General features: G+C 28.7%; 4 protein-coding genes across 7 annotated transcripts in view; 3 read left to right on the top strand and 1 right to left on the bottom strand.

Moving 5' to 3' along the window:
* The first annotated feature begins 118 nt into the window (after nucleotides 1–118).
* Nucleotides 119–1,378, top strand: LOC112690687 (cytochrome c oxidase assembly factor 3, mitochondrial). Of its 3 annotated transcripts, none has more exons than XM_025564745.1 (2): nucleotides 119–345; nucleotides 1,057–1,378. In XM_025564745.1, exon 2 carries the CDS (start codon nucleotides 1,088–1,090, stop codon nucleotides 1,352–1,354), a length of 267 nt encoding a protein of 88 aa, XP_025420530.1. In that variant the 5' UTR covers nucleotides 119–345; nucleotides 1,057–1,087; the 3' UTR covers nucleotides 1,355–1,378. The 3 variants fall into 3 exon arrangements, with proteins under 3 accessions (XP_025420530.1, XP_025420532.1, XP_025420531.1); XM_025564747.1 differs by lacking the exon at nucleotides 119–345 and adding an exon at nucleotides 352–449; XM_025564746.1 differs by lacking the exon at nucleotides 119–345 and adding an exon at nucleotides 355–459.
* LOC112690686 (mitochondrial dimethyladenosine transferase 1) lies at nucleotides 1,346–3,226 on the top strand. The gene is made up of 5 exons (XM_025564744.1): nucleotides 1,346–1,646; nucleotides 1,701–1,897; nucleotides 1,954–2,111; nucleotides 2,620–2,773; nucleotides 2,839–3,226. Exons 1-5 carry the CDS (start codon nucleotides 1,371–1,373, stop codon nucleotides 3,104–3,106), a joined length of 1,053 nt encoding a protein of 350 aa, XP_025420529.1. The 5' UTR covers nucleotides 1,346–1,370; the 3' UTR covers nucleotides 3,107–3,226.
* A 1,186-nt stretch (nucleotides 3,227–4,412) lies between these two features.
* On the bottom strand, nucleotides 4,413–7,515 carry LOC112690688 (synembryn). Its single transcript, XM_025564749.1, has 11 exons — nucleotides 7,074–7,515; nucleotides 6,867–7,006; nucleotides 6,442–6,560; nucleotides 6,025–6,223; nucleotides 5,853–5,964; nucleotides 5,586–5,764; nucleotides 5,379–5,511; nucleotides 5,042–5,279; nucleotides 4,833–4,977; nucleotides 4,649–4,768; nucleotides 4,413–4,588 (listed from the first exon to the last, which is right to left on the bottom strand). The coding sequence occupies exons 1-11, from the start codon at nucleotides 7,152–7,154 to the stop codon at nucleotides 4,447–4,449; spliced, it is 1,608 nt and encodes a 535-aa protein (XP_025420534.1). The 5' UTR covers nucleotides 7,155–7,515; the 3' UTR covers nucleotides 4,413–4,446.
* Nucleotides 7,516–16,623: 9,108 nt separating this feature from the next.
* Nucleotides 16,624–24,624, top strand: part of LOC112690692 (protocadherin Fat 4) — a 38,785-nt gene continuing 30,784 nt past the window's right edge. Inside the window, exons 1-2 of one of the 2 annotated variants that reach the window (XM_025564757.1) lie at nucleotides 16,624–17,003; nucleotides 22,809–22,918. In XM_025564757.1, the coding sequence (XP_025420542.1) occupies nucleotides 22,843–22,918 (76 nt within the window). In that variant the 5' untranslated portion in view covers nucleotides 16,624–17,003; nucleotides 22,809–22,842. Of the gene's footprint in view, nucleotides 17,004–22,804; nucleotides 22,919–24,624 lie in introns of both variants that reach the window. The other variant, XM_025564756.1, reaches the window with a different exon arrangement.

Raw genomic sequence — 24,624 nt, 5'->3', positions numbered from 1 at the left:
TATTCGAATACATATTTTTCAAAGAAAAAACGTTTATATCCTCTTTGCCTAAGCGATCCATGCGGACCGTTATCAATACTGATCGACAAACGTTAAGAAGACCATTGATAATATAATATTTTAATTTTGTTATCTATAACATCGTGCATCGTACGCATTCGCTGCAGTTCAAACAGAGACCGTAATCTACTGCAAGAACGACGGTTGTACGAGATTCAGTTAAAACGTTTTCAACGTTTTTTCCGTATCCTCCGGTCCTTCTCGCCGGCTCAGCATAGGCTAGTCTAACCTCACGCAGTGTCCATCGGTTCAACATTGACGTCTCATCCGTGTGCAACAGTGCTGGTGAGTGCCTGTGACCGACCAACGTCCCGACGATTGTGGTGGGATCAGGTTAGGCCGAAGCAGACAATAGTAGACCGACTGCGAGACGAGGCTTCCGAAAAATGGTTAAAAATTGTTCGTTTACGATTGTGGAGTTTTTGTAGTTTATCTAAGAATTCGATCATTTCCCTTAACACGTTTCGTTTATTAGCAATTTTTGCATTTTCAATCTTGTTTGTACTCCGAGGCCAACTGTCATTAAAAAAACGTTTCTTCTAATAACATTGCGTGATTTTACGCAACCATCTACTTACGTTGAATTGCATTACTTTTATGTTTTGTCATACTAAATACAAATTTTAAACATATATGTACCTTTTTAGTTTATTCAAATATAAAATATAATTGTTAACCAATTAACTTACCTATAGTATCAAAACAGGGAAAGTATTTTTCATCAAAAAAAAAATCCTAGAGATACTTTGATTATTGTTTAAAATATGATAATAGTTATGTAATTGATTAAACTTTAACAGCCTATGCAAACCTGGGTATATATCATTAGGTGTTCTTAATTAAAAGTACTCATGAAGTACTGAAACTAAATATTACACTCAGTATTTATGCTATAAAAACAAATTATTAGCCAAAAGCCAACTTGTATCATTTTTTCAAACAAATAAACCTTATATAAAATTTAAGGGTAACTAATTTCATATTTATATTTTGCAGTTATTGAGTGACGTGATACATTCAATTTGCTATGGCCGGAAATGATCAAATGCCTACTGTAGATTTCAATAAACAAGGTGAAGTTGATAAAAGAATATTGCAACAGATTAAATTTGTTGAACGTCAAAATTTAATACGTGTAACTAGGTTACAACGTATGCGTAAAAACGCACGCTTTACTGGATTGTTACTTGGTGGTATCGCATTGAGCATTTACGGATATTCTATTTATTCAATAAAACAAGAAACATTCTTGGACGATTTTGATGAACCTGAAGTAATACCTCTTAAGCAATAATAATTCATAACTCAAAATGTCATCAAGCCGTATAATTCGGCTACCCCCCTTGCCTAGTATCAGGGATTTAATTAAGTTATATAAATTACGTGCTATGAAAGAACTTTCTCAGAACTTTTTAATGGATCCACGATTAGTCAGCCGTATTGTAAGATCTGCTGGATCGCTCCAGGATTGTGAAGTATGTGAAGTTGGTCCTGGTCCAGGCAATATAACTAGATCTATTATTCAAAATATGCCCTCTAGAGTATTAGTGATTGAAAAAGATAAACGATTCACACCTTCTCTAGAAGTAATTATTTTAAATAGATCTTTTATTTTGTCTATAAGCTATAATTTTTTCTAGCTGTTAGCTGAATCATCTCCAATGCCATTAGAATTGATATTTGGTGATGTGATGAATTTTAATTTCGAACAAATATTCAATGAAGATTACAAAATGGAATGGGAAGATAAATGTCCAAAAATTCATCTTATTGGAAATTTACCTTTCAATGTATCTACACCACTTATTATACAATGGTTAAAAGCTATATCTGAAAAGTAAGTGGGTACATTTTTTTCCTACGAGTTTATTTTGAGCTATGAATCATTTTTAGAAAAAGTGCATGGAGATATGGACGAGTGCGAATGACATTAACATTTCAAAAAGAAGTTGCTGAAAGAATGGTTGCTCCAATAATGTCTCAAGAAAGAAGCAGGCTTTCAATAATGTGTCAAAATTGGTGTAGAGTTGAACATAAGTTTAATATTCAAGGTAAAACCATTATAGGATTCTATTGCATTACTAATTTAATTTATAGTTCTTTAACAGAATATAATAATTTAACTTCAAATTTGGTAAATTCTATTGGCTTTTGATATCCATAGGTAATATTAAACTAAAATATTATGTTTTGCTGTGTTCAGAAAATAAAATAAGCACTTATATTTTGTATAGTAAAAATTGAATTTCAAAAAATATTTTTTTACTGAAGATCTATAACATATAACAACAATAAACACTTTAAAATTTTTTTAACTATACTACTCGGACTGATTTCTAAATTTCTTGAGTTATGATAGGTATATGGAACTGGTGAAAAATGATTGAGCATAGAATATTTTATGCGGCATTGCCAATTAATATTCTCCTTTAAGCGTATAATTATCAAATAAATAAATAAATATCAATTTCATGTTAGTGGTACTGATTTTTAAGAATTGTTGATTATATTTACTATTTTGCATTAATCAAATACTTATTAATTGATATTTTATTTAAGGTCGAGCGTTTATCCCTAAACCTGATGTTGATGTGGGCGTTGTGCGTCTTACACCTTTGAAAAAACCAACTATTTCTTTGCCATTTGGTATTGTTGAAAAAGTTGTTAGGAGTGTGTTTAATTATAGACAAAAACATTGTATTCGAGGCATTGAGTAAGTAAAACTATTTCAAAAATATTTAACTGTTATTGTGCTATATTTGTTGTTATCTTTCCTAGAACTTTATTTCCAAAACCAGTAAGAGAAAAACTTGCTAGTGAATTATTACTTGCTGCAGCAATTGAGCCGACTACAAGACCATTTCAATTAACAGTCACTGAATTTGGTCGAATTTGTGAAGAATACATGTCTATATGTAAAGATACACCAAATTATATGAAGTATAATTATCGTCATCCAAGTTCTAACTATTTAGATAATTGGCCAGAAGTCGAAATCAATAATTCATCTAGTTATGAAAACATAATATCATTGAAAGACCAATAACTAAATTCTGTAAGTTTATATCATAGCACATTAGGTTATATTGTTAGTAATATTGTTAATTGATAATTGTGTGTTATTCACTTCATACACATATTTAAATAAAACTATATTTACATTAAAGAATGTCTTTTATTTTTTGTTGAATTACGAGTGCTTATTTAACATTTTTAATATTCAAGTATTTTAATAGAAAATTCACTTTATAAAACAGGACATTAAAATATTAATTTCATGATGTTTTTATTTTCTGTTTTATTAAATTTATATTTTAGTTTAATTACTATAATTAGAAATGAGAAATTTCTCTGAATTATTTTTTATTCAATCAAGTTTATTCCTACCACTTGCTCCTACCCCCTATTTTACAGTATTAAATGCTATGGCCTGTAGCCATAGGGTAGTATTCAGTAGGAATGGTTTATTTATATTAGATTAGTGTACTTAACTACCACTGATTGGAATTTATATTTTACTGATTCATTAAAATTTTCGAAGGATAAAATATTATGTATATTTAATGATTATTAAGTGTACTCGAAGTTGATGTGTTTTATTATCAATTATAATAAAATAATAGACTAAAAATAACATATTAAATGGTTGCATTTAAATATAAAACACAATTAGTGAAAACTATTTTTATATTTTGGAAAATCATTGATGTAAATTATATAATGTATTGTTTATAATTAAATTAGTTTTTATGTATTGAAGTGAACCCTGTAGAATGTTAAGTAAAATGAAATTAAATAAAGCTTTGTGTGACTAGATACTCTAAAATGATACTTAAAATAAACAAAATAAAAAATATTACTCCGTTGAGTGCACAGTAATAATAAAGAATGTAATGAAAAGTTCATTTCTTTTTACAATATATATTTACTGAGCATTTAAATCTAATACATTTAAATATTTTTATATCAGTTGCATAATAGGTGAATATAATTAAAATAAATTGATAAATATATTTTTTTTGTTAAAGATTAAAAATTAAGAGTGAGTATATAATATCATGGTAATACAATGGTAATGTACATATTCACTTAATATACTTTATAACCAAAAAAAATATGCCTAATAAGATCTTGAATATATTAATTAGTTTTGTGTTATTTAACTATGTACTAGATGGCAGAATTGAATGACTTGATTTTTAATTGTTAAGAATTTAATAATATTATTGGAAACCTAAACAGTCTCATTAAAATACCTCAGAATGATTAATAATTTATTAATCTATTTCAAGACTAGTGAATTTTTTAAAAATATTCATTGAGTAAAAAGTTTTACTAAAATATTCTACGAATAAAAGTATACATTATATATTATATAATCATGACTCAATTGCTTTCATCGTCTAGGCCATCTTTATTCTTGATGTTACTAAAATGGTTCATTAATTCTTCTTGAAGTTGAAGAACATGCTCAATAGGTTGTGGGCGACCATCATCACCAATTTTACATGGTTGTATCACTCCCTCTCTAAAACAAAAATAGTATTTACAGTATAAGTATAAGTAATTATTATAATAAAATAGGTACCTGGTAAGTTTGTCCATTTTAGAAACTAATTGCATAACTTCGTGTTCTTGTTGTTCAACAGACATGCACTCGAATGGATTAGGTTTGGGTGGTTCGTAGCAACCAAGAACCGGATTTATTCTAAATAAAAAGCAGTTATAAATTATAATTATTAAACACTGATGCCAAAACATTAAAAAATTACTGGTCTTTGTATCTTAGGTATTCTTCAGTATCACTATCTTCACTGTCTGACGAGTAATCCGGATTTGATGTTTTGCAAAGTAATCCTCGATTTGCAAACAAACCGGCTGCATTACCGAACCCAGTGTACTTAATCATACGACCCACTAAAAATCATATTTCATATTACCATTATTTTATACACAATCAAGTAATATTATAATGTAATACCATTTTCTTTGCATAAAACAAATAGCAATTCGGCAACCAAGTCTCGTAGACTCACATTAGGAATGGTAAGCAAACGGCACAATTTATTACGCAATGTATTTCCCTGTTCAGGGCGATTAATAACATCTTTTAAGGGAGGTAAAATTTGCTGCCGAACTTCACAACGAAATTTTGCAATAGATCTTGATCCTTTTAATAGAACCATCAGTACTGGTGAAATATTTTCATACAAAGGATTCTAATAGCAATTTAATAAATCAATTTATGTTAATGAATATCTAATACAATAGCTGATAAATTGTAATTTTAACTAATATCAAACAACACAGTAGCATACCTCTGTATTAGACAATCTATCATCAAGAAAATTTAAAATCACTTTTAAAGCATCAACATCACACCAATGACTTTTAATCAACAACTGATCTAAACAAGTTGGTGGAACATTTGTCAACAAGTTTACAACATTGCTAAAATGATAAATAATTGATTTAAGATAATATATAATAAAATAAAGGTAAAATGTTGATTATATTTTAATTACCAAACAATGTTATCTTGAAATGATGGAACAAAAGTTGAAGTGACAAGTAAATCGCGTAATATAGAAATCAGTCTAATCCAAATGGAATAATCATCTTCCTCAGGTGTTTCATTGTTTGGAATTACAGTCAAATTAAATAATGTTTTCAGTATTTCACAGCTAAGTGAAACATTTTCTTCCTGTAAATATTATCTTTATTGTATTCATACTTACATATATTACACATTATATGTATTAAGTAGGAAGTAAGAAGATAAAATTACATACTTGTAAATTAGATGGATTGTTTTTAGAAGCATCTTCGATGGTCTCACGTAATATATTGTCCAAGACTTCCATAAGATATGTAAGCCCATGTAACTCTTTTGTGATTTTTATTCTAGATTTTAAGATCATATAAATATATTGGAAATAAATTCAATGTAAATTGAAATCCTACCTTATATTTTTGTTAAATGCTGTAAGAAGGAATAAAAGTTTGATATCAAAATACTTAATGACGTAAGGAATATTCTGTTCAAAATATGTTCTTAGTCTGAGTATAATACAGTCAACTGTCTTATTAGAACAGCACACTTCTTGCGCAACATTACAGTTATAAACTATGTTACACAGACATTTCAGGCCTTCTACGATAACTACGAAAAAGAATAATAAATAATAGTTATCTTGCAATTATAATACCAAAATACATATTCATTTAATATTTTAAAATATATGATGCTAAGATTTATTTTCAATCATATTATAAATATCTCTACAAAATACATTAGATATATTTTTTGGCAGTAGTTAAATAATTTAAATTATGTTTTTTATCTAATTTGGATAAAAAGGGATATTTGTAGAAACTTACCATCAGTATTTTCAGTTGTTATTAGTATGCACAGTGAGTCTTCTACAAGATTGGCGCACTGAAGTAGAATGTTTACATGATTTTCTGTAATGATTTCATTTAAATGTGTTTTGTCTCGGCTGGAAATCACAATGAAAATTATGACTACTGAAAGATATAAATAATTAACTATGTACTACCTATCTTAAAATGATTGATGTTAAAAATCAATAATATTTAGACAATAATTTCTAAAAATAAAATAAGTGAAAGAAATAAAAAAACAAAATAAACTCTAATACTCATAGTTTCAAAGGAGCTTGTGATTATAGTTTGATATCTATATTCTTTACAAAAAGTAGAACAACAATATTTATTATTTTGTCCATTATGATTGAACAAGATCATGAATTATTTTAATGTTATAAAATGATCAAACGGCTTACCTTAGAAGTCGGATGCAGGTTAAACATTGTTTATATATGCTTTTACTGCTGTCCACTGTCAAGCATAGAAACATACACTCCCATAATTCTTTGAATGTATTATTCGCATGAAAGGAATTAAAATTAAATGTATTCTTGTGCTATAAAAATTACAAATATATTATATCAATATTATTGATTTTGGGACACCGCATAAGTATAACTCACTTCTTCGTTAATAGCTTCGACTAAAATTTTCACTTGTTGAAAATTATTTTGTTTGATGGCTGCATTAATTTCTGATAACATTGCTATTTTTGTGAAAGTTACGTCACAGTCATTTAAATATAAAACAGATTTTCCTCAAAATGTTTTTTGATTTAAATCATGGGTCCTTCAGCAATACATTAAACAAACATCAGTTCAACTTGAATATAATAAACAAATTATTGAGTAAGTTTAATTTAATAATAATTAATCGAAGTTTGTGAAATTGTCTACTAAATTTTAAATAAATATGTGTCTAGTGCTAATGGAAAAAACGTTTGTGTACGTGAATTGTTTGTATTTGATTAGTATTTAAACGACGATGTTTCATAAACATAATCGATTTAATTTTTTGTTTCATTTCTACTCGACGAGTCTTACAATGGTGATTATTTGTGTTATATCACTCATGTTATATATTCTTATCACTCGAAGATTTTTATCACATGTATATTTACAGCCCAGTCTATGCACAGAACAATTGTCTAAGCAGAGTCTTTGGATTGCAATAAATTTTCAAGACATGAAACTCGGTAAAAAGTTAAAACCCGAAGCTTTGTTTAAATCAGATAAAAAGTCACCACCCTTCTGATCGGATCGGAAATGTCCGCCATTGTAGATTTTGGCATTTTATAGCTTTTAAATATTATCTTTAAAAATTAACGTTAAAAATAGTTATGATATAAATTTTATAGATTGTAAATCGTTAATTTATCAACTAGGAAGTTAATGTGAGCAATAGATAGGTAAGCGACCAAATCCACCCGCCGATCATTTGACCAATGGTGTGTGTAGGCGGGAGAGGTATAAAAAAATCGTAGAATATGTCGGTTTATACATTTATATTTGTGTTTTTCTATACGGTAATCAGAATTGTTAAATTTATTTTATAAAATCTAATTATATTTATTACATTTTTTTCTTTGTATTAACGATTTCACTATTTAATTCGTTCCTACGTTACCTCTTCGTGATCACAATATTTGAATGTTCATCCAAAATAAAATAAAATAACATAACTTTTGTACGTTTTAAAACAATCAAATTCAGTCATCATTGAAATTTTAAACCTTCGATATTTTAAAATAAGAATATTTGATAAGTATGATAAATTATGGATTTTGTATATTTTAAACTCTGAGTTATGCTCTGTACTATAGATCATGTAATAATCGTTCAAGTTCAAATGTTCAATGATTTTGAAAAATAAGTTTTACCTACAGTGTAACTAGACATACATTTAATAAAACTTTAATATGTTCTGTCACGACCCAACAAGTAAACGTTTTATTCCTTTTTGTATGAAATTCTTCTTTTAAGGGACTCTATATAAGCAATATTTAGAATTTTAAAAGTATAAGGCCGTTGAAAGTGAGTTGTTTTTTCGTGCATTTAGACCAATGAACTAAAGAAAAAAAAATACACTTCCAGAAGTTCAATTTTTATTTTGAAAAAATGTTTGGATTTTTTTACTCCTTGTCTGTGTTATGTAGAAAATTAATTTTTTATTTTATGTTTTTTAGTAACAATAAAGTAAAAGTGAATTTTGGAAAAAAAAGAAAATTAATTTGGTAGGTACTATAATAATTAAACAATAGAAAAAAAATCGAAAATCCATTTCCTACATAACCTAGAAAACAGAATAATGAATTTAAATGTGTTTTCAAAATTAAAATCGGGCTTTTGGTACTAGATGAATATTTCTTCCGCTTTTTGGGACTTTCATAACTGCATAGGAGTTGAAACAATTTCAATTGCAAAATATAGTGACGTATGACTGTGCGTAGATACGCTGTACGGATTTCCGAGAATCGTAGCCGTGACTATTATACGGACGATAAGAAATCGATTACATAGTATTATAGCAGTAGAATAATAATAATGATACAGCTGCTAATAAAATATTATTCAGTTTATATGTGTACATTTTTTTGTGGTTTCTGGCTGTGAAGTGAATCTAGTTGGTGGTCAAAAGTAAATATCGGAACTCGCTCTGCTGTACAGACGAACAGTAGGGTGGAGTGGGCCTCGGTCAAGAGTGTAATGCGGATGTGAATTTAGACTCGTAAAAATTGAAAATTTAAACGCTCGTAAAAATTTTTTAATTGACTTACGCTCGATTTTTTTTTTATAAGTATTGTACGTAAAACTTATCGACAACAGTATATTTCAACAAATATTGATTAAATTTTAACGAAAAAAATAAAATAAAAAGTCGTATTAACTTATTATGGAACTATTTTAAAATTATTAGATTTTCAGTTTTCTTAAAAAATTCCAATACAGAAACTATATAAAATTTAATGTGGTATTTAGTGTGGTAACATTGTTATTACCCACTTTTACTATACAAAAACATAATAGTTTTCAACAAAAATAATAATATTTTTATTGATGTCAATTTTTTTTTTTTGAAAAATAATAAATTAAAATTAATAAAACGGACTTTATGGTATTTTAATACAAGTATTTAAATTACCATATAAATAATACAAAAATTATTCAAATACTTATATTCGAATACTTTAAAGACTGCATTTCATATAATATACTTTCCTAATTTCTTTTCACTAGGTTCATTTGTGGCGGTAGACGTATTGTGAATATGAATCATTTATTTGATTCCATTCAGAAAATCAACCACTCACTTTTTGGCTGCTCATTTAAAGATCTTACTTTAATAAATGAAAAAAAAAATGGTTTTTATACCGATTTTATTTTTAAGTGTACGATGTGTAACAAATTAGAAGTCATAACAACTGAATGTAATAATTCTTCGTCAGTGTACTTAAATACAGCAGTGGTTACAGGCAGTTGTAAATACTGGACAAAGATACAATACAATGCGTGCAGTAACAGTAATAAAATATCACATATATCAATATTCGTCCATTACATTGACGAACAACACACACAATCAATTTTTATCGGACATTACTGCAGTCATCTCACCGAAGTGAATTTTTGATCAACGGCGTCAGCATTATACTATCTACCATCGCTATGGAAAACCATCGCGGCGGCAAAAAAACACAAGAATACGGGGAACTCACCTATTCCCATGAAGCTCCAACTCATCCTAGACTCCAGCAGCCAGAACTCAAGTCACCAACACCTTCTTCAGAATCACTACCTTTCTCTGATTCAATCAACACCGAAGACTGCTTTAGCTATACACTTTTCTCACCGGAATCAATCAAAACTTCAGAAGACGTTCTAAACACTTCCAATGATTCTATAAAGGAATCTAAAACAAAAATACCTACCATCATACTCAATCCAGACCAATGGAAAACCAGTGCTCCAAAAATCATGCCTAAATATAAAAGCGAACAACTACGTGTTACTTTCTCCAACAACTCGTTCCACCTTCAAGCCTGTGTCAGTAGTCATCTTCCGGGATGTCTAGCGAACCCTTGCCGAACTCAACATCAACTACCACACATTCTCACTTCCATCCGAGAGGACCCTCAAAGTTTTGCTGTGAGACATTCCAAACTTCTACCACGAAGATGAAGTAAAAATGAACTTAGAAATACTTGAATTAAATCCTCGTACGACAATTCCTCAAGGAGGGCAGGAAACTACCAATGTACATGGTCACTTTACCATGCACCACGGACAGAAAAGAAATCTTCAACCTTGACTCTTTATTCTACGTCCATATCAAAGTTGAGCCGTACAAAACTACCGGCCCAGCCCAGTGCTTTGCCTGCCAGGGATTCGGCCACTCCTCATCGCACTGCAATCACTCTGCCCGCTGTGTAAAATGCGGTGACAACAACACCACCAAGTCCTGCACTAAGATTCCCGACCAATCATTCAGATGCTACAACTGCAACGAAGAACACACGGCCAACTACCGTAAGTGTCCTGCCGACACCAAAGCAGCCTCTCTGAAGAGAAAACACCCTCTACACATCAAGCTTCAGTCATACAACCTACGTTGCAAACATACGCCCAAGTCTGTTTATCACCAAAAACTGCTCAAACTCCTGCCATGAACACAAATAAGACAAACTCGGATGTAATAGAAATCCTGAACCTCGCGATCAACCAAATTGCGACTTCATCAAACTTCAAAAACACCATCCTTCTGGCCATCTCAGTCATAGTCTCACTCATTAACCAAAATGACTGAACAATTTAAAATTCTCTACTGAAATTGCCAAAGCCTAGGCAATTAAAAATTAGAACTTCTCCAATTTGTACAACACCACAAAATCCACATCATCCTACTCAACGAAATCTACCTCAAACCGATAACTGTTTTCAAACTTCCAAACTACCATATCTACCGGAACGACCGCGCAACACTACCCATCAAAAGGGCTCTGGAGGAACGGCCATCCTAGTGTTCAACAGGCTCATCCACTATGAAACTACCACCCTGACAAACTCTATCAAGAACACCACTGTCTAAATCTAAATCAACCACCACGAAATTATGTTTTCAGCTGTTTACAAAAAAACGAAAACAACACTCCAAACGCAAACTACTGGACACAAATCTTCTGATCATCATCGCGGGAGACCTCAACTGCAAATTCCCAACGTGGAACAGCAAAATGGCCAACCAATCTGGCCTAGCTCTCAGAAAGCACATGAATCACCGTGACTACATTATCGTCACACCCGATTCTCCGACTCATATCCCTGACCAACAAAACTATCTACCAGACGTTCTGGATATTGCAATTCTAAACAAAATCTATTTCACATACGAAATAGACAATTTCACCGACAATATATCTTCGGACCACAGCCTGGTTGTCCTAACCCTGCATGGCAAACCTTCATCGAACTCACCAGTGATGACGAAATCAACAACAAACTGGCCCAGATTCGCCGTGGATCTCCACTGCACCATTCTCAGCCCTAATCCAGTCATAAATTCAATCGCCAAACTCGATTGAGCAGTCGGCGACTTCACAACTCTCGTAAAACAACCATGACCAAAAGCACCTCCATTTTCGACAGTCAGCTGACAAAAATCGCCTTGCCAGCCAACATCCGAAGCGAAATCGCCGAAAAACGCAAACTCAGGAAAACATGATAAAGCACCAGAAAACCTAAAGCCAAACACCACTTCAACAAACAGTCATCGGTGGTCAAAAACCTAATGCACAGAGGCGGATTTCCCATTAGGCATTGTAGGCAGCTGCCTAGGGTGGCAAAATTTGGGGGACGGCAAATTTTGTAGTGTTTTATTAAAAAACATCAAACGATCAAACATATAGTACATCGTATATGATATTCAGTATACCAATCTATTTTGGTTCATTTTAATTTATAGTCATTACCTATAAATATTATAGTAAACAATTATATAGAAAGCAGTTTTTGATAATACTATATATTTTATTTTATTTTGTAGGTTTTTATTCAAATTCAGTGAACAACCATTGACATTTTTTTCAAAGTAGGCTAAATAACTTCAGGCGAAAAAAATAGTCTAAAAATTAAAATGGATGTCCACTACTATTGTCTATATATTAAATATTTAGAGTAGGTATTTTGGAGGGGTATTGTAACTTTTTTACCTTTTATAGGAGCGGCAAATTTTTGGTGCCTATAGCCGTAAAAAAGATAAATCCGCCTCTGCTAATGCACCAACATAGACAATCCGAATGGACCACCTATCTTGCCAGCCTTAGACCATGAGACTCAAAATTCTATAAACCTAACAAATCCCTGATAAATAGAAGACTTCCTGATCGCTCGATAAATAGTCTACAGAGTCCAGTCTATGACTCCTCTAGCAAAGCAGAACTCTTCGCCGCAAACTTAGCAGCCTAATTTTCCTTTCCTGAAAGAACTACATTCACAAACGAGCTGGTCACTCGCTCAATACGAACTCTACACTTGGCAGCCAAGTCTCGAATCCAACCAGTATCTCCAGGAGAAGTGCAGCTCATTATCAAGCGTCTACCACGGAACAAAGCACCCAGTCCAGACGGTATATCCAACACGGCTCTCCGACTCTTCTTGAACAAGACCTTGCTGGTTTTGACAAAAATTTTGAACACATGTTTCAGATACCAATACTTTCCCATTCCTGCCGACAGCCCTGAAACTCGGCAAAAGGACCGAAAGTCCCACCTACAAAGCAAAGTAATAAAATTATTGTTGAACTGTTTACTGATATAACGTAATAATTACGCGTTCGGGGAACTCACGTACACTAATGATCAGTCACTACACACACACTCACACAGCAATTCTCAATGAATATAACATATTGCCTATACTCAATCCCTTAATAACGGTCCATTTTCGATCGCCATAATGGTAATATTTTAGTATAAACAATTATTTATTATTGTATGATTATAATTTTCTGTTATAAAATCAATGGTATAAGGGTGTTAACTACTAGGTAGTTATTCTATTTATAATATATACCAACTATTCTCAAAGTGTGTTTCGTGGAACCTAAGGGTTCTAACAGATCTATGTAAGTATTGGGAGTCAGTGGCGCCGAATGAAATTAAACTGCCAGTTCAATTAATTAAATTTACTCACCCTCTCCTTCCGATTTACCACTCATTCAAATAACAAAAAAAATTTTTAAAACATCTTTAATAATTAAAGATATTATATAATATTTAATTATTTAATATACTATTTTAAATAGAAAATATGGTACTTGTCAAGTTATATATATAAAAATGTAATTAAATAATTTTTAAAGATAATTTTTATGCTTTTTTAATATTCCAATTTTCAAGGCAGTTGAATTTACCTATCTGGAGTAAGTGTTCGGCATTACTGTTGAGAGTGTAATTGTAATAAATAATAATCATGAACCATCTTTAAAACATTTTTGGAATATTGATTTTTTAATAAATAATTTAAAAATTGGGGTTAAGTTGGAGTTAGTGACATTGGAGCTCCACGAAAAACAATATATTTCCTAAGGGTTTCATGCTCAAAATTTTGGGAACCACTGATCTACACTAGCGGTTCTCAACCTTTTATTATTGTGGTAAGAAAAAAAAAACGTTGAGATCCGCTAAATCTTAAAATACTATTATGTTTAAAGTTGTTATGTTTTTTTTTTTTTTTTTAATATACTAATAATCATGATTAAAGATATCTTTAATAAGATATAATTTGAAAATTATATCTTTAATCATGCTAATAATTTAAACTGTGGTAATACGGTATACCAAAGGTTTCAATACACCGACGCGGCATCGTGGCTACACGATTAAAAACTATCGTTTTCGTCTAACACTTTATTAGTAATTGAGATTGTTGTATAACTACTAGCAATTACTTGTGTCTTATGTATTGAGTGTATAACTTAAATTTAATTAAACTTAAACTTTAATTACTCATAGTAATAACTCGTGATCAGAGACTGAACTAAACATTTTTATGCCTGGGGAAAATTGAGTCACATTATTATTAATTAAAAAAAGTGAAAAATATCAAACTAACAGTCAATAATGGATTATATACTACAAAAATTACACATTTTAAAAAATGTATATTTGAAGATGCATCACCATCTTCCTCCTCCAAGCTTCGTCCCTGCTTGAAACTTAAAATTTTTAAAATAGTTTAATATTATTTTTTTAGTATTTACTACAACCTAATTCTTAAATGTCCAGATATATAGTATATATCTCATAGTTGTAACATTAACTTTACATTTAAAAATTAATTTAAAACACAAATAAAAAACATGTTTTAAACATAAGTTTTAAACGTTTAAAACAATGTTGATGATGTTTCAAATACATTTTTTAAAATAGTTTTAAAAATGTTGATTAAAACATTTTGTTTTAAACAAAAAATAATGACTTTGATTCAATTAATAGATAATTAATTAATATAACTTACGGTGGTACTAAAATTTGTATTCCTCTATTTGTTGAGACACCAGAGCTCAAGAGAGATAGCTGTATGACGTCACATGATAATACGCCGCGGCTGCGACCTATACATTTATACAGGAATCGCCGACCCGATTTATGTTATTAATTTATATTTTTTGTTATATTCAACAAAAATGAAAAATTAAGACAATTATCATAAAGCTGTGGGTTTTTATAAAAGCAAAATAAAATTTCTCTCGAAATAGAAAAGTTAAAGGCTGAATATAAATGTCAAATGATGAGTAATTAATATGTTTTTAATTTTTTTTTTTAAATAATACATCTCAGAAACGTAAAAAAAAAACTACAAATTATTAGACCGTAAAATATTCAATATACTTGGCTCGGTTGATATCTTAAGTTTGAAATGCCTAGTTTTAACCTCCGACTAGTGTCCGCGGTTCACTACTATGTTTTCCTCTACTTATGGATTGGAACCGTTGGTCTACACAAATTTAAAGGAAGAAGATATATTAATTTTTTTTCAATCGATTATCTGCAAATAATTTGTAGACTAGAAAAAACCGAAACATCGTTTCTAGTCAATGACATTCAACAAGAATGCATTTAAATTTAGATACATCTAAATCATGAAAGAAGTGTTGACACTTCCTACAAAATCCAAAGTTGTCAACATTTACAAGACACGTACATTGTTTTTCATTGAGTAAACGGCGGAAACCCCGATTGGTTTCATCAAGATAAAACCATTATCTCTTTTTTTTTGTCAAAAAATAGTTACGAATCAAGTTAATCCAAAACGCATGCTATTCCACCATAAATATTTATAATTTCATTATTATGTTTTTTTTTTTTTGTACTTTCCTTTCCATAGTCTTCATAATTTTCATTGTTTACTATAGATTTCGTCCAAAATATACCGTTTAATTTTTAGTTCAAATCATATTTTTTTCGTCGTTCACGTTAAAATTATCTAAGTTAATAACCAAATGCAGGGAAAAATGTTTTACATAACGTACTAATTCCTTTGTCCTTTTTGCTTTTTGGCTGAAGTCTCAGAAATGCGGAGGAGGTGGCTATTTCTCGGGACAGATAAAATGCCAGTGGTTGAAAGTCGACCGTGAATTTTCATATTTTCGTTTTATCCCATTGATTTACGACAGAGTAATCGTCGTCTGCTATAATTAGAAGACAACTTATTGATTAATATATTCGTAAACCTATCCATAAACAATATCACACACTTTACTTTCCCATTACTTTATATAACTGTTTGGAGGTTTTTAACCGGAAATCTTATTTCCGGTGACTTTGCCGAGAAATTAATTTTCAGCAATTTTTCCTCCCGTTTACCTCAATTATTCAATACGTTTTTGATGCAATAACGCGACAACCGTTAATGCTGATTGCTTATAAAAAGTGTTATTGTACTACGTTATTATTTATTTTATTAAATCTCCACGAATAATATTATTCATGTACACGTTGATGGAGTAAGAGGGGTGGTATAGTATTAAAATCGCTGTTGACATAAAAAAAAGTCAACAATAATAAAAATTAATAATAATTCAAAAACGAAATGCGGAGTGCCGTGAGTGACTCATGATTTCGCCGTGGAAATTCACCATTAAACGTCAGTCTTCGGCTCAGTGCCCCTCCGACAGGTGCATAAACCAGCACAAGAGGAGGAACATAGTCAGTCACGCACAATGCACTTCGCTCTCCATACGGGCCTAGTAACCAACGTGCAGTTGTACAGTTCAGCGGTATAGTGCACATTTCGAATTTTAGTTCGTGGTGTTTTTGAAAACGTATTTAAATAAAGCGGTGGATATTTGTGTGTTTACTGGATTTTTTTTTTTTTAAATTCGTTTTTTTAAATACAAATTAAATTTTTCGTTTTTATTTTTATTCTTTCATTATTACTAAACAAAACCGATTCACTTATATTTTAATTTTATTTCTCCAAATTTTAGTTAGTATGTGATGTGTTTGTGTTTGCAGTGTGGGATACGAATGCAGAAAACCAAACGGTTTTAAACTTGTGAGTGAAAATTTAATTTAATTATATTTATTATGTTCTGTAGAAATACATTATACTCATGGACTTTTACACTTCCGTTGTTTTATAATTATTAATATGTTTAGTACGATAGTACAAAAACCTTTCATAATAATTTGTACAATAATGTATTCGATTAGGTAATTTCTAATCTTCGGGTACTGGCTAAAAATCAATAAAATTGTTCAACAAACTCTCTGTATCATAATTATAAATTATGTTTTAGTTAAACTATTTTATATGTGTTTTTAATTTTTATGGACATAACGTTGGTAACAAAGTACTAAACCACTAAAGTGACTTCAGTTGTTTGTAGGCTTATTAAACGATGTACATTTAAGTTGATATATTGTTGTTATTATAATTATACACACGAGTGGTGTCCTTGTTTAACTTTTAATTGGAGTTTTTAATTATTATTTGATATTTATACACGTAGAAACTAATTATTATTAAGATGAAGTGCATCAAAGTATATAAAAAAGTCATTTTTATAGAATACAGTACCAGTATATTAAATCATATTAATTACTCGGTATAATAATTTCAATAGTTGTGCGGATAAGCAACATTGGTATCTTGAAAACAATGAAATTATACGATTTATGGTAACATTTTTGATATCTGGATAAATATTATAGCTCATAAATGAATTATCATTATAACATTATATATGTATATATTTGGATAAGCTGATGAGGAATCGGAATGTTTTGATAAAAGTTTAATGATATATGATACAATAACCCCCTATTGATTGAAATTGTTTAATCTAACTACAGCTTGAAATAATTAAACCTATTTATAACAATATTAGATTAGTATAACAATTTTCGTATTTAATATTATATATAGTTTAATTTCCAGATCTAGGTTTTGAAACATTTGATTTTCATTTTGATGCTCTTATAAAACTAATACACCTAACCTACGTAATAAATTACTATAAATAACTAAGAAACTAAGTAACTTTTGCACTTAAGTTGGTTCCAGAAAATCTAAACACCAATTTTAAAAGATTTCTTTGATTAATAAAAATTAGTTTGATCAGTATTAAAAATTAAATAAAAATACATTTTTATCTTATAAATCATGATCATTATTGTTAACCCTAAAAATTAATATATTTGACATATTTTAACACTTTTTGTAACTATAAACGTGTCAGATTATTAAATAAATCCCTAAATTTTGTAATTTTTATATTTGTTAGTAATAGATATAGTACATAGGTTCCCAAAGTGTGCGTCACGGCGCCCTAGTGCGCCACGATGTATGTATAAGGGCGCCGCGCCGTCATGTAATACTATCGGGTCTAACATTTTTCTTATGATTAGTCATGCTATCACTTAGAGAAAGGCGTTCTGAAAAAACCTTGGATCAAAAAGGGCACTTTAAGTCGAAAAAGTTTGGGAAGCACTGATATAGTATATCCGATGTACATTAGAATTTGTAATAAACGTTGAAGTTTTCATTAAAATATATTTTTATGTGTTGTGTTTTATTAGGCGTAACCAGTTTGTAAATTACAATGAAAAATATTCATGAAAACGATTTAAAAAGGTATTCGTTTATAAATATATTTTATAGTCATGATTATTGAATTAATGTAGATAATCTGTATTCATAAACGTAATTTATAGTTTATAATAGTTATGTTAATTATTCTGTTTCTATTAGTAAACATTAAACATGTATATATAAAGAATATATTATTATTCAACTAAAACTAATTGGTCACAGATATTAATTACTTAGAAGGTCGTTTTTAAAGTTTTCAATCATAGTTTTTCGAAAAATTTATAGAAAAATCGTTTAAGACAAAATATAATTTTGTAATTTAGAAATGTACAACACTCATAAATTATAGATTTAAGTTTAACAGCGACGTACAATATTTTTGTAGATTATGGCCTTCTCATGTTCCTCATAAATTTTTGAGAAATAAAAACGCTTATGAATAGCTTTTCAAAATAAACATTCATTCTAAAAACTTGATATTGAAAAAAAAAGTTAACTATGCTATACCATATTGAAATATTTTATCCATATTAAACTTCTTATCTCCAGATATGGAAAGTATAAAAATGAGAGATATAGTTGTTTTAAAAGCAATAGAGCTGGTTAGTTGGATGGGTGTTAATAAATTTAAAAATCACTGTAAATCATAATTTCTTATAGTTTAAAAAATGTATAGTTTGAATGTGAAAATGATTAAGATAAGAAATTATCATTGCACTACTAATTCATCAGTCATTTTTTCCTTCATACATGAACGTTATCTGTGAAAATATTTAGAGCACGATTTACAAATGTTTACACTTAACCTGTTGATTATAAAGTTAGTAATGCTCATTAGACTATATTTTTTTTCATTGTAATATACAATACAAAAGGCAAATCTGGTGAAAGGGAGTATTTTTCGCCTATACGAGTATATTGTTGCCTGTTGGTATTATTATTAAATTACAGACTCTTGATTACTATTGTTGATGGGTGGACCCATTGTAAGTGTATCATTTTTACGGCATTGCGCATTAATAGTAATCATTTGATTTCTTCTCTTGATCCTGAATCTGATTCCGTTGTATATATGGTATACACATCATATAATGCAATATGTGAGAATACATTTTCATAAGATTTTATGGATACATAGATGTTTAAAGCATTAATTTTTGTTCGAAATACGTCATCAACCCAATACTTACATGTATGATACAACAAGAGGATTTATGAATAATTTATATTTATTTAAAATACAACTAAAAATTAGAACATTGAGTGAGGCATAAAATGCGTTAATTAATTAACAATAACTTTTTTTTCAGATAGAAATTAATAAAATTAAAAATATTTTTTTCGAAAGTTCTTCCAATTAATAATATTATGATATTATATATACTTATTATACCATACTTACCACAAGCAGTATAAACATAATTTATAAATATAATATTTTAATATTAAGTTTTTATTAGATTTTAACGATAGGAAACATTTTAAATTTTTTTACAGTTATTACTTTTACTTTTTAAATAATATATTTATTATATACAGTGCCGTTGCAAGCTTTTGCGAGGTTTTAGGAAAAAATAGTAAAATCGCTTACATCTAAAAATATTTAACTATTCTAAATTAACAAATTGTGTGCCCCCGAGTAAGTGTTAGGCCCTAGGCAATTGTCTAAGTTTTCTACTCGCTTACGATGGCACTGGTTATGTATTTAGGAGGTACTAATACTTTTATTTTTTTATTATAAATATTTTATCTATACTTTTATCAAAATATATTACAATCATTTTAAAATTAAGTACTCGTTTAATATAATATTTGTACATGATGTAGTTTTGAAAATCACATCTAAATAGTGGTATAAAATAAGCTCAAGACATATTTATATTTTAGTTTAATCATGTTAGGAAATGTCTGTTTAAAATAGTACATAAGTAAATACGGTCTGATTTTATGATGATATAGTGCAGGTACTGTAGAAATAATTTGTTCTACGGAGTCATCATCATAACAATATAACAATCGAAGCATTTAATTGCTCTCGTTTTTGTACAAAAAATAAAAAAACTAGACTAGTTGTAAACATTGTTGAATTTAAAAATATTACGTACAACGAAACATTTAAAAAAAACGTATGAAATTTATTACTAAGGGCCGAGACTTCAAAAATTTTTAAATTGATAAAGACGTATACATATAATATACATTGTAAATTGAATATTAAATTTATTACTGCTGAAATGACCGGATGATACTACAATGATACTAATTATTCTGAATTTTGGAATTATTCTATTGATGTTTTACAATTATTGATACATTTTATTTATATTATAGTAAGTGTTAACGATGTGTAAAAAACATACTTATAATAATTTATATTTTGAGAACAGAGTTGGATATAAAATTTACCACAAGTGCCTTTTTTATAGATTTTATATACTTTATAATGTTCTTATGATCATAATTTTCGGTAGAGACATGCTCTAAAACCTCATAAACCTAATTGATAACTTGAAAATGTAACAAAAAATAGCTTTTCTGGTAATTTATGGCTGTAGAAATATCAATTTTATCAAAGTTAAAAGTTTAACTTCGAAATTTCATACATTTTATATTCAATCATTAATTTTAATTTTAATTTTATTTATCCTTGAAATTGTTATTCAATTTTTTATTTACAATGTTTGAAATCGGTATTAATCTTATCATACATAGGTAGATAATTGAAGTAGTTATTAAAGTAAATGTCTGAGAGTCAATCACTAAAGATCAAAATAGGTATACATATGATGGTATTTCGTACTTAACTGTGAAAATAAATATTTTGAGCTTTCTAAAGTATTCTTAGAGTATTTCAAAAATATATTGATTAACGATAATAATAATAAGTAATATTAAATAATAGTAACTACCTAATAGTTCTAGTAAAAAATAATCTTCATACAAAGATATTCCTAGATTACGTATTATTTGATTCATACTCTGTAAAATTGTTAGGGATTTTTTCAGATGAGTGAGATCCACTTTTCATCTATCAACTTATAAACATGTTAAAATCACGTGAAAATGTTATCTCTTAGACATTGTTTTTTACTCTTATAAATTATTTTTGGTACCTAATTGTTATGAAAATGATGCGTTTAGCCAATTACTGTACTAGTTTTTAATTTAAAAACTCAGTTGTAGGTACCGCAAAACAAGAGAAGCGTAATTATGTGTGGTAGTGTGACAATAATAATTATTTTCATAAGACACCGCATCGTAATAAGTGTACATGTGTATTCCACTCTACAGTTATAGCATTAAACTACAAAATAATTGTGTAATCCGTTATTGTGGTTAAGGCTATACGAACATTGTTGAGTGTGATATGCTACGAATATTCTTTTAATGAAAATATTTTTATACCACCTAACATAATAAACAACGTTTTCGGGTGGTTATTTTATATCTTCTTATGTGTTTTGTAAAATGTTGACCTAATTTGTAAGGTTAGAGGTTACAAATAAACACGTGTAAAATATTGCGTGAAAATACAACCGTTAATGTTGGACATTGACGAGTGTAGGTACACGAGACGATTTCAAAGTTGAAATGATTTGATTTATGGGTCATTAGTTCATTACACTATAATACTAATAAATAAGAAAATTCGTATTTTTTTACTTTTTTTTTTTTTAAAATTGCTTTGACAATGAAAATATTTAAAAAAAAAACAGGAGTTCAATTGACTTTTTGATTTTTATATAAAACTATTGACTATAAAATATTATTATTATAGTACATAAAAGAACGGCCGTTATGAGTCACACATGTAAAAAAGTATATGAACATCATTGATGTTGATGTCAATGTTGTTTGATAAAAGCAATCATTTATCGACTTTAGTTATAAGAGTATTCGCATCTTAAACGGTGCAATTGAAGTGTGTAATACCAGGCACGAGTCACAAATTACGTAGAGAATCATCAGAATCATCTTAAATTAATATATTTTGTGTACACGATTGTATTACTGAAAAAAAATCTAGGTTATCTATGCAATTATTATTTAAAAACATTATATATTATAATACTTATGTGTCGTAGATCGATTGAAAAAAATTACCTTAAAATAAATAATAATTTGATAAACTTATTGAAATGAACATTGTGTTTTTAATTTGAGTTATGAACTGATAGGCTTAAAATAATTTTTTCAAGTAGCTGCGTAATAATATAATTATTATAAAAGAATTTTACCTTATACAGAGTTATTTTTTTTAGGTAGATACAGGAATGTTACTACTGCAACAACGTATAGAATGCTTACAAAGACCATAGGATGCCTACTAGTTGGAGTATTAACTTCGATATGGTTAGGATATGTTGGAAGTCAAGGTAAGGAAATATATGAAAATTTAAATTAGATTTTTAGAATTTTTAAGTAGTGGTTATAATAATGAATTATAATATTCATTGTCTAAATAATATAATAAAATAACTTATAAATAATATGTTTAAAATGGTATTAGTATTATAATTGAACTTTTTAGACGAGGAAAAAACTACAAAAAAAACTGTGTCTACTTGTTGCTGTTAGAGTAATGTTATTTAACTACAGTTTGATATATTGTCAACATAATGTAACTACTAAATGCAATGTTCATATAATGTATCTAGTGATAAACTTGTGTTGTGTAAAAAACTAAAAACATTATGTACTGACATAAAAAAATAATGGTTTGTCAAAGTATTCAAAAGATATACAATTATTATGCAGATATGAACATTTTATTAGGTAAGCATTTAGTGGAACTAAATAATGGTTATCATTTTTAATATGATTGGGATGTGTTTGTCCATCAGTTAATGATACCCATGTAGAACCTCCATAGTTATTAATTTAGTATTGGCTTTCCCTATGATTGAACAATTCTAAAATAAATCACCGGCTCGAATCAGTCACGGAAGAAAAAATCAATGGCAAAAAAAAACGTTAAAATTAAGTACCATAAGTAGCACCCAACGGTCATTTCATTAATTTAGTAAAGATTTAATATAAAAAAAAAAAAATGTATTAAAATCTAAAGAATATTTTCAAAATTATAATACTTTCTACTATTGATCTGTAAATTTGTTTAATGAATTTCTATATATGAAGTTAATATTAAACTCAATTTTTTGTAGGATTACATTCTGAAATTAAAGTTAAAATTAGTTTTTCATATATGCTTATTTCAATATTTCATTATATAATAAATTATAATTTACAACATACGAGTAAATGCTTCTATACTACTGAAATGGTTTTGTGTATAAAATTATCATATTTAGTAAATAGTATTTAGTTATATTTCTATAACTCATTATTAAATATTTTAAAATTACATATTTTATTGGTATAAAATTTCTTTAAGACTCGACTATTATAGAGTTGTAGTTAATGCAGGCACGTAACCAGACATATTTCTATAAGGGGGCCAAGATTTTTTGGCCCCTTTCTGTAGTGTTTATCAAATGTGCGTTCGATATCCGTATTTGGAATTCCTAGTTTTCAATATATTAATACACTTATTATTGTCTTATCTCAAATTGTCAAGTGACGAATATTTATAAAATAGAATCTCAGAATTTAATTTTTGCTATACGATCATAAATTATATGGATTGGGCGCATGTAAACTCCGCCAGTGAAGAAAATCGAGTAGTAGTATAAAATTAATATTATATATTATTAAAAGTAATACATAATAAGTATTATTATAATATTATATAATATCATACTTCCATTTTATTTCACCAGACGCATATTTTATATTTTGGTTATATTTGTAGTTGTTAAATAAAACCAATAAATTGCCTCGTTGACCAGTAATTAATTTTATATTAGTACTTTGTTGCGACATATATTGTTCAATATAAAATATACATGGAGACACGCAGACTACGAATGATTATGTTCGTCAAAGTACACTTTACGTATACGATACCTACGGTATCATCATTGAAAATACTAATTTCAGTTAATATGAAGATAAAATTATTAATTAATGAATCAATATGGATATATATCCACCATGAAATGAATTGAACCATGACAATAGT

The sequence above is a fragment of the Sipha flava genome, unplaced genomic scaffold (genome assembly GCF_003268045.1).
Source record: "Sipha flava isolate LNK unplaced genomic scaffold, YSA_version1 518_pilon_pilon, whole genome shotgun sequence".
NCBI classification, from domain to species: Eukaryota; Metazoa; Arthropoda; class Insecta; order Hemiptera; family Aphididae; genus Sipha; species Sipha flava.
This window is presented reverse-complemented; position numbering and strand designations above follow the sequence as displayed.